At 40.5% G+C, this 10807-nt stretch overlaps 1 protein-coding gene across 3 annotated transcripts; it reads left to right on the top strand.

Annotated features, from left to right (window-relative positions):
• The first annotated feature begins 299 nt into the window (after positions 1-299).
• On the top strand, positions 300-6216 carry LOC133452862 (myeloid-associated differentiation marker-like protein 2). Of its 3 annotated transcripts, none has more exons than XM_061732567.1 (3): positions 300-652; positions 1929-2211; positions 4056-6216. In XM_061732567.1, the coding sequence occupies exons 1-3, from the start codon at positions 634-636 to the stop codon at positions 4705-4707; spliced, it is 954 nt and encodes a 317-aa protein (XP_061588551.1). In that variant the 5' UTR covers positions 300-633; the 3' UTR covers positions 4708-6216. The 3 variants fall into 3 exon arrangements, with proteins under 3 accessions (XP_061588551.1, XP_061588560.1, XP_061588567.1); XM_061732576.1 differs by having other exon boundaries at positions 1820-2211; positions 4056-6150; XM_061732583.1 differs by lacking the exon at positions 300-652 and adding an exon at positions 742-982 and having other exon boundaries at positions 1820-2211; positions 4056-6150.
• The last annotated feature ends 4591 nt before the right edge of the window (positions 6217-10807 follow it).

Raw genomic sequence — 10807 nt, 5'->3', positions numbered from 1 at the left:
ATCCCGTCAAACACACTTAAAAGACAAAATAAACTTATAGATTTGGAATAAAAATAAAATTATGATCAAAGAATGTGGCTGAGAAACCTAAAACCTGTGTTTACCATAAAAACCTTTATCCCCCCAGTCATTTTGCTTCTACTCTCCCATGGACTCAATACATCTCAGTCTCAGTTTACATATTGATCCTGATTTCTGTTTTACAGATGGCATAGCTTCCCATCATGCAGTCAGTTACTTCATTCCACAGTGTCTGCAATGCATCGGCATGCCCCTGCTCCGCACCCAACCACCAAACATAACCCTCCAATGCTCACGTGGGGACGGCCCAACCTCAAATAACTTCCATTTTGGTCCGACTGACCAACAACAACCCCCTCCTCGCAGCTCAGGATGGTAGGAGAAAGCGTGTGAGGAGGAGTGTGTGGCAGAGAGGTTTGAAAGTAAGAAGATGAGCGTCTGCATAAATGATCAAAGAGTATTCATAAGGACACTCGTGGACCTTTCAGTGGAGAGTTTGGCCCGGACCAGACTCTAGACCAGGTTCTGTAGCAGCTTTATCTCAGGAGACGCCACAGGATTGACACGCTGTTTTTGTCCAAGGCAGTATTTTCTGCGTAACTCCAAATAAGGATGAGCTCTAAACTGAAAGGTGAGTATTTGTCTTCCAGCCCCGCTTAAACTCTGACAAAAGACATCAGAAGTGTGTTTCCTTTGATGAGCTGCTCTGATCCATCAACACAGAAATAAGATAAACACAAATGACAGATGGCTGATCTTGCTGGGGTGCTGATAAAAATACAACTTTGAAGGACCTGAGCATCTGAATATTCTGCCACGTGTTTGTAAGGGATCCAGGACCTTTTGTGGTATTTGAGCGGAAACAGTATTGTTGTGTAAGAACGATGAAAAGTGAAAGTGGACATGGAGCACAAATGAGGGTGATATGAGCTCTGAGTGGCTGCTCCATGAGCCAAAACAGGTAAGAGCACAAGAGGTTAATTTTGAAACCTGTAATATTACTGTAAATTAGGGCTGTTCGATTAATCGATTTTAAATCGTAATCGCGATTATGAAATTAGAACGATGTTAAAACGTGAAAATCGTAAAATCGATTTTTCACTTTTTTTTAAATTTGTTTTTACCTTGTCTGCACACATATTAATGATTGATACCATATTAATGATTGATGGAAATACCTCTCAATACCTGCGACAAGTGCCCCATCGGAGAGGCTCTTTAGTGTAGGAGGGGGCGTTGGAACATGCCACCGGGCATCCCTCAAGCCAGATGCGGTAGACCGGCTCGTGTTCCTTGCAAAACACTTGCAAATGTGAATAACAAATGTAATGAGTGACATTACACACCTCTACCTCTTTCATGGGTTGCATTATTATTTAGCATGCAAAGACCCAGTTTAGTTTAATTAGAAAATGTCTTGTTTTATTTAATTGGAAATATAACTTACTGTATGTTTGCAAGTGCTGATTTCCTGATTTTTTTTTTCAGAGATAAAACTTTATATTTTATTATATTTTTTAAAACTTTTTTAAACTTATTTTACAGAGTTTTTCACTTTATTCATTCATTTTTGGTTTAATAAGAGCAAAGTTTGCACTTAAAGCCCAATGGGGCAAATGTTCAATAAAAAAACAGCATATTTGAAATCATTTCTTTGCCTTTTGTCAATTCACAAAATAATCGTAATCGAAAATCGGATTTTGAGAGAAAAAAAATCGAGATTTTATTTTTGGGCAAAATCGAACAGCCCTACTGCAAATCTATGAGAACAACCAACACTCTATATTTTGTCTGATAGGTGTCGTCATAACGCTGGATGACATCACAGGACTTCTGCTGAAACTTCAGGTTGTTTGTGGGTGTCAGATATTCCTTCGAGGCCGTTAAGAAGTCTTATTTCTTGACAGTCATGGACTCCCAGGGCGGCCCGTACCTCAACAAGAATGCCCTGTGCTCGGCTCTGGGCGCTGCCCGCCTCTGTCAGCTGGCTATGGGCTGTGCCGTGATCGCCATGGTAACCCACAGTGCCGGCTACAGCGGTTCCCATGGCGTGTTCTGCATGGCAGCGTGGTGCTGCTGCTTTGCCGTGTCAGTCCTGGTGTTTTTCCTGGATGCCACTCGTCTGTACAGCTGCCTGCCCATTTCCTGGGACAACCTGACGGTCACATGTGCTGCCTGTGCAACACTCATGTAAGTCACGTCTGCTGCTGCTGGGACTGTAATCCTCAGCTGGGTTTAGCATCCTTAGAGTCCTTAGAGTCAGGTGGTGGTCGCAGAAAACGTATGCACCTAATCATGACTGAAATACCTCAGAGAGGTTGATTTTAACATTAATTAACATTCATTTAAATGTTAATGGACCATGAATATTAATGTTAATAGAACATTAATTAACATTAGCATTAATTAACATTTTATTATCAACTGACTTTAACTTTATTTGGAGGATTTCATCATTTATCATTTCAGGGGCTGAGACAGTCAAACTCTGTAAATGACATTATCAATGTTCACCTTGATTGTACTCAGATTAAAGCAATTGAATCAACAACTGAACACATGACGGCGTTGAATGTGAAAGTAATACTTGGCGTAATTAACCGTGCAAAACTTTACAGCTCATCTTAGCTCTATGAAATATCTTAGCGTTTTTTTTACCACAGTTTGGGTTTTTTGAATTCACGACTGCTCGGTTTGGTTTTTCATCCTCACCGCCCTCATGTGTATTTTCCACAATCCACACCCTATCATCTCATGACTTTACTACTAGGTGCAGATACCAACATATCGTGGCTTCCAGGTCTGTACAAAAATGGCAAGATGCATATTCAAGCCAAAACTGCAAATGAATGCGTCTTTTTTTTTTTTAAGCAAATAAATCATTTAACCTATTAACAGGTTGACTCATACCGTAATTCCATTTCTGCCACATCCTTTTGCTTTTCCTGCCTCAAACCATGCTGACATTTTATTGATAATGTCCTTTTTTTAAAAAAAAATATGAACGAAGAACAAACTGAAACGTGAAAACACTAAAATATGCTGTGCTGACAGATGCTGCATATTCATGTGCAAACATCTGTTTAAAGAGATAAAGAGCCCAATGTTGGCTCACAGCAAAACAAGGCTCGGATGGGAGTGAAAATGTAATTGAATTCATCAGGTGTCACTCCCAGAGAAAATGGTAATGGTGCTTGTTTCTGAGAGATGAGTAAATTTATAACTATTAGCATCATCAGCTGCAAGCCGGATGAGAAAATCTTCTATACTGTTAGTGAACATGTTACCATGTGAAACCTACTGGATAAGACATGTGAGGGCATCAAGGAGATATTTAGAAAGAAATGTTCAGCTGTGTTTTCAATGATCAGTTAAATACATAGTAAAATATCAAAAGGATATACAGCTGCTAGGAAAACCATCACTAGAGCTTGGTATAAACTTGAATCGCCTACTTTTAAACAGTGGCTGGATATTATTAAAGAAATATCGACTATGGAAAGACTGACCCATATCCTGAGTTTGAGGGAAGGGCTATTTGAGAAGAGATGGCAAAAGTGGACATTTTATCTACAGAAAGCATAAGGATACGGGCCTCTTTTTTTTTTCTTCCTCTTTTCTTTTTATTGGATAGATTATTAATGTGCTAACCCACAAGTTTGTTTGTTTTTCTACTTTTTATTTTTATTTGTTTGTTTGTTGCACGGTGAATATACAGATCATTTTTGTGATCTGGTAAAAATGTGCAGTTGTAAAAAAAAACTGAAAATCTAATAAAAACAAAGTGACAAAAAAAAAAAAAATATCAAAAGGAACTTTCTAATCTAATTGTGGACCTGGTTGTTTAGAACGTTCCCAAAGATTTTGTTCTTTTTCTCCAGTTAAAAAGCCAATACAGTTAAGACAGTTGGTGAGTTGAGATTATTTCCTCACAAATAAGGAATAAATAACCCAGATAATCTGTCTCATCCACCTCACTGTGCCCCGTCGGTGTGACGGCCTGCATGAACACCCGTGTGTTTTCTGTCTTGCAGGTATGTGACCGCCTCGGTGGTTTACCCGCTCTTCTTCGTCCGATCCGAGTGCCCGTACGCTGGCTGTGATGTCCGAGATTTCCGCATTGCCGTCACCGTCTGCTCCATCCTGGGCACGGTGGCCTACGGGGCCGAGGTGGCCCTGTGCCGGGCCAGACCGGGCCACATCGTGGTGGGCTACATGGCCACCGCGCCCGGCCTCCTCAAAGTCGTTCAGGGCTTCGTGGCCTGCGTCATCTTTGGAGCTTTAGCCAACAGGAGCGAGTACTCCCGTTACACCGCTACCATCTACTGCGTTGTCGTCTACGCCTTCTGCTTCGTTCTGACAGCGCTGGTGGTCATAATGACCGTGTGTAAACGGACCAAGGCCGTGCGCTGCCTGCCCTTTGACCGGTTTGTGGTGGTGTGCACCCTCCTGGAGGTCCTGCTCTACCTCAGCGCTTCCGTGGTGTGGCCGGTGTTCTGCTTCGACACCAAATACGGCTCCCCGTCCAGACCATCGTCATGTCCGCAGGGGAAGTGTCCGTGGGACAGCAAAGTCGTGGTGGCGGCGTTCTCTTGTGTAAACTTTGGACTTTACCTGGCGGACCTGGTGTATTCCCAGAAGATACGATTCGTCTCCTCTCATAGGCCGTCTAACTCACGGGTGTAGTCGCCTCATCCAGCATCACCGGCTTAACGAGCTTGAGTTATTCATTTAATTACAAGCTGGTGAGTTTATTTGTGAATTTATTTCACAAGGAAAGAAATCCCCCGAAACACAGATACACATCTTAACGGCTATACATACAAGACACCGCAAATTCTAATTCCGGGCTGTGAAAGAATTTCAGCACCATGTTGCCCCCACCACACCCGACTAAAGTGTCACCCCGTGTCACCCTTTACACGGCCCCCACCCGCCTCCTTGAGAGCCAGCCTTATCCAAGATGCCAGGACCCTCTGGTATGCCCCGCTAAATCCTCATAATACGACACATTCCTACTATTCCTAACCAGCGGCATAACCCAGAACCGCTCGCTCCTCGTATTTCTATAACGATGATGCAGGAAAATCTTAAACACAAATAGTATATCTGACTTTGGTATCCGTGGCATCCTTGCCATCTGCAAACCCCACACCCGGTGACCTACGGACTTTACCCAGGCTCCCAAAAATAAACCTCAGCCGTCTGGACTTGTGCTGAAGCTATGACACAGCATTCACGAGAGACTGATGGACTTAAGAGCTCCAGCTGAAATGCTTTTTTTGTGTGTGATTATAAAAAGAAGGACACCAATGTCAGACTCTTTCTTTTGGCTGCTTCCTGTCAAGATGATCTTCAGTGTGAGTTGTTTTTTGAAAATACACAGCGTTAGTGATTGCGCAATATGAATGATGGTCAGTGTGACCGATAAACGTTCGTTTGCACAGGAGATGGTACACAAAGAGGTCATGTCTCAACAAGCAGTTCATTTATTGTGAGAGTGAAAAACTATGTATGTGGTTAAATTGTATTTTTAAGTGTGCACACAGTGTGATTTTACAATTAAATAAATGTTGTTAATTTACTATTAAGTTTCTGAGATCATTCCAAGGCCCCCCAAAAAGTTCACCTTTTGTCCAGAACTACACACAGCAGCAGGATCAAATATTATTTTTATGGGTTTATAAGGACAAATGAATAAATGAGTACCGTATTTTCTGGACTATAAGCCGCTACTTTTTTCATAGGTTTTCAACCGTGCGGCTTATACAAAGGTGCAGCTATTCTGTGGATTTTTCTTCCACCGCTCGGGGCGCTCTAACCGGAATTAGAATCAAAACTAAGACAAAATAAATGCAAAGAAGAATACGCTACTACTTCTTTAGCAGATAGAAGTAGGTAAAAGCAGATTTCAAACAGATAAATAGATAAATAAATACCGGTTATTTTCTCTTGGTTCTGTCCCGTTTTAATCAGCAAAGTTGCTGCCGTGTTAAAAGACACTGTTAGGAAAGATCTATTTAGGTACAAACATGTACATACAAAAGTTGGCAGTTCAAAATCCTTCTGTACATGTAGTAAATGTCTAATCTAACATAAATATCTGCGGCTTGCATATCTTTTAATTTAAATAGAGCGGATGCGGCTTGTATATCTTTTTTTTAATAATTTTTTAAAAAATAGAGTGGGTGCGGCTTATATGCAGGTGCGGCTTATAGTCCAGAAAATACGGTAATTTTGTTTCAGTTCACTTCATTTGTATGGTTATCACAATGAAAGTCACATTAAGGGACTTTACACACACAACAAGTTCATTATGGTCCAATACAGGGCGACTATTTGACATTTGGTGAATGGCTTTTTGTGCTGATGCAGTTTCTGTGGTGATAAATGAAAGTTTTTCAAATGTATTGTTCATTAGAAAGCGACTGACTGTTTCATTTCTGCCATCTTAACTGGTGTGACATATAAGTTCCCCTGAGACCAAGGCACTATCATACACAAAAGCTTACTATCTAATCCATCCTCTCTACACCTGTGGGCAGTGAAGGAGAAGACACCTCTTTTGTTTCATCCCTTTCTCTTCACTTTACCTCCTAGGTGTTCACTAGCCCTCCCTCATGCTTTTCTCTCACGGTCATCTTCTCCTCCCCTCTGCTTTGGTCACCTCACTGACCCGTCCCTCTCTAATCTAGGATTAGTGTCACGTCTCTAAATTCTCTCGACGTATTAAGTTATATTTTTGGGAAAGATGAGAGTACAATTTACAAGACTGTCTTGATGCAAATCCTGCACCAGCTGGCTGCTCGTGTACCCAAGTCTGTCAAAGACTGCAGAGAATGTCATTGCATGATTAGGAGATTTGCTGTTTTATGTAAATCTCCTAAGAATTAGTAAGTGAAAACAAGTGACTAACATGTAAATACAAAGCGAACAAATGTGCAGGCTTTGAAGAGGGTTTGTGTAAATTAGCGATGAGTGAACCAGCAATAAATAGCTTTTATTTTATTTTTTATTTTATTAGTTTGCACACAATAAAATTAACACTTGCAATCAAAATAGTAAAACAAATGTGACAGGAGAGGTCAAAAAGCCAACAGGCTTATGCAACGGACCTCCCCTCAATTTAGGAAGTAAAACAGTAATTACAAAAAATCAAAAAACAAAAACAACAAGACGAAGACTATAAACAAAAACAAAGAAGGTTAGACTACATAGTTACAGATCATCAACACACACACAAAAAAAAAACCAAACAAACAAAAAAAACACAAAAAAAAACACAAAAAAACAAAGAAAACTTGACATTTTTTAAATGTGAATTAAATGAGATGATAAATGTCTTTTAAAAATCTCTAGAGAAGCAGAGCTTTTGATAATGTGAGATTTGGAGTTCCATATCTGTACACCGCGATATCTGAGGGAAAAGCTTTGCACTGTTAAAGCAGCGCTGTGATCCTTAGCGTCATAATTTCAGGTTACAAGCAGTCAGGGGGAAGTTATCCTTGTTACTAATGTTGAGATGTAACTTCGGTGGAACATGACAGAGGCGACCGCTGAAAGTGTCACCACAGAGCAGTCGGTGGCTCTGTTGAAGCCCGCTCTCCCTGCTCCTCTGCAGGCTCCCGTCTAACAGCTGTTCCATGTTTATCTTTTCAACCCTGCTGGCCTCTGTCTTCAGCATAGCAGCATATGAACTCATCTGACAGAGATGAGCCGCGACAGGTGTCCATCATAACTGTCCCCTCGTGGTTTTTCCACTGGGGGCACACGGAGGGACAAGGGGCGCCTAGCGTGCTGTTGTGACTAATCTTTGATGGCGCATGTTGCTGATGTCAGTTTCCCTCCTGCAGCTCTTGGCTCCTGTTTTATCAAATGTCCTGAGGAATTTGGTTTGAATCTTTAGTCCTGGCAGATCTGATCCTGTGTCCTGTGCCAACTTGCCTCAAATGGGTCCTTGTATAGAAAGCAAGTTCATATGAAACTGTCAAACCTCACACACATTTCTTCTCACTAATTCTGATATCCATCAGTGAGCAGTTGGGACAGAGGATTCCTCACACCTTTTCCAACAAGAGCTTCATCCGATGAGCTTTGGATCCAATAGGATTTCCTCTTTACAAATGTCTGGCATCCCACTCGTATTATGTTGTTGTTTTTCTGAGTTTAAGAAATTATTGAGGTTGTTTTCAAGATCAGGGAACTCAATGTTGATATTTTATGAAAAGTTAGAAAATAAAGGTGTTTTTTTTTAACAATATCTTTATTGTTTTTTCATTTACAAACAGAATATTATAATAAAGGACATTTCACATCTAGTTCTGACTTAACAGTTTTAACCCCCCCCATCCCATCCCAAATCCCTTCTCTCTTTACATATTTCTTGTTATACAATCCAAAGTTGGTACCTAATAACAGTACCAAATAACAACACAGTCCAGTGGTACCTCTAGGAAATTAAAGATATACATAACCTAAACAAAATAATCAAAAATTACCCTTTTCCTGTCATCCTCCAGATTCCTTCTTAGGTATCCTGCCCTGCATTGTCCTCCCGTAGAAGCGCCCCTATGTCTCCTTTTTTAATAAATTGATCAAATGGTTTTCAGATTTCTTCATACATCCCAAGTTTATTTTTTAGTGTATAAGTTATTTTCTCCATTGACCTACATTGTGCCATTGCCTTGATCCACGCACCAATTGTAGGAGCATCCGTTTTCTTAAAAGGTGGTTTTAAGATATAAATATAATGCCGTTTTAATTGTCTTCTAGTATTTTGTTTTAGTAGAAAATTGTAAATTGCTCACCATCAAAGGAGACATATTATGCCTATACACGAAAGGTTGATACTATTTCCTGAGGTCTTATCAAAAAGTCTGAGATGTGCTTTGATCAAAATGTCACAGATCAAATACAAATGCATTGCTTTCAATGATGTCTTTGCATCTTTGCTGGAGTGGAGTCAGACCCTCGACTCCACTCCAGCAGCATCCTTAGCCATATGTGTCTGTGTGCAAACCACTTTATCTGCACACTTTAGAGGCAGGACAAGTGCAGCACTGCATGAAGCTCGGTGGAAAGGAATATGGTGAAGCTGGATGACTTTACAGCCATCCTGATCCGTGATGTCACAGTCCTCCTGACCTGCAGTTGTTATGCTGGGGTCACATGAGCAGGTCAAATAATAATAATAATAATTCTATCAATACACATATGCAGAATGAAAACAGAGCCTTTGTGTTGCATTTTCCATGGTGCGAGTTGTTTTACTGAGTTCGGTCTCATTAGTTCCTGAGAGTTTGTGCGTGCTGTGGGAAATACTTTTAAATTTGAGGTTGACATGGTGCTAATAGCTGGCATTACCCAGAGTGTCTTAACTTCCCACTCTTTGTCACTCATTTCTTGTGCCAGGCTGCAGAGGAGAGACACATCAACCCTTGGGAAAGACCTGTTGTTTGTGTGGGATCTTGAATATGCACATCTAATCTCACTCCAAAAAAGATTTAAATGAAATTAAAAAAAAGAAAAATACTTTTATCTCTCTTGCCTTTTCCCTGTCCTCCTCTGTCGATGTCAACCTCTCTGAGCGTCTGGAAGCAACCATTTGTCGTGAACCTTTCTCTTCAGCCTGTAAGTCTAATAAAATATTTGTGCTCTCTAGTAATTTAAATAAATCTCTCAGGGTTTTGTTGAAGACATGAAAGACAGAATCGTGTTGTCATGTCTCAGCAAACAGAGTGTGAGTCACTGATGAAACACAGGGAGGCAGAGTGAATTTTGTGCGTCATTCAAACTGAGAAAAAGAGTTGAAGGTCGAATTTGCTGAAATATTTAGCTTATTTAAGAGCAACTTCAGAGTGCTTTTGTGGGTTATTGCTGACCACATCAAAGTATAAAGGTCTAATAAGTCAGGATGAAGGAGCAGAGGACTCATCAACGAGGCCAGGGAAGCAGGAATAACAATAGTGATGTCCTTTATTTTACAAATAGAAAACTACAGTGCTTTTATGAATATATCCGGGAGTGCTACACACCAAAACCAAACACATTAAAGGCAAGGATAAGGAGAACAGGCAGGTGACAAGAAAGCACCTGCTTTATCTCTTGTGGTGATTGCTGGTTTCAGTTAAGACACATGGAAAACTGGGATGCATCTAGGGCAAGGTGAGCTTAATGGAGGCAAGGTTGATTATGTTTTCCAGTGATAAAGGATCATATAGATATGAACAGGAAACCAGACAGATCCTGAGGTGCAGTCTGCAATGACGACTGGTGATCTGTTGGCAACGAGCTGATGAATGTTAAAAAAATGAACCTGGTAGCTTTCAATAACCGACGAGTCGACAACGGTGAAAATCGGATGAAGCATATGGTACAGAGTAGGGATGAGCGGTATGGACTAAAAAATGTATCACGATAATTTCTGGTTATCCCGATAACGATAAAAATGACGATAAAAAAAAATACCAATTCAACTCCACCTTTGTAACTATAAATCTATCACCACATTCAGACTTTGGAGCCCCCAAATCACTGCTCTAAAAGATACTAAATGCTACTAAACTACACCAATTAAATTGAATTAATAAAAACCAACTAAATGAGTACACCTGTACTGCAAACTGGAATGACTCAAGCTCCTCGCTCTCAGATCCGCCATGTTTGTTACACAAAAACCTCAACGGGAATTTATCCTTCTTTCTTTCTTTCTTTCTTTCTTTCTTTCTTTCTTTCTTTCTTTCTTTCTTTCTTTCTTTCTTTCTTTCAGGCTCATTTCTTTCTTTCT

Source organism: Cololabis saira, chromosome 1 (genome assembly GCF_033807715.1).
Source record: "Cololabis saira isolate AMF1-May2022 chromosome 1, fColSai1.1, whole genome shotgun sequence".
Taxonomy (NCBI): domain Eukaryota; kingdom Metazoa; phylum Chordata; class Actinopteri; order Beloniformes; family Belonidae; genus Cololabis; species Cololabis saira.
Note: the sequence above shows the minus strand (reverse complement) of the source record. Positions and strands in the feature narration are given on the sequence as shown.

Coding starts and splice junctions, on each gene's coding strand:
- LOC133452862 (XM_061732567.1), top strand. Junction 2,212..4,055: donor GCTGCCTGTGCAACACTCAT/GTAAGTCACGTC, acceptor TCTGTCTTGCAG/GTATGTGACCGCCTCGGTGG.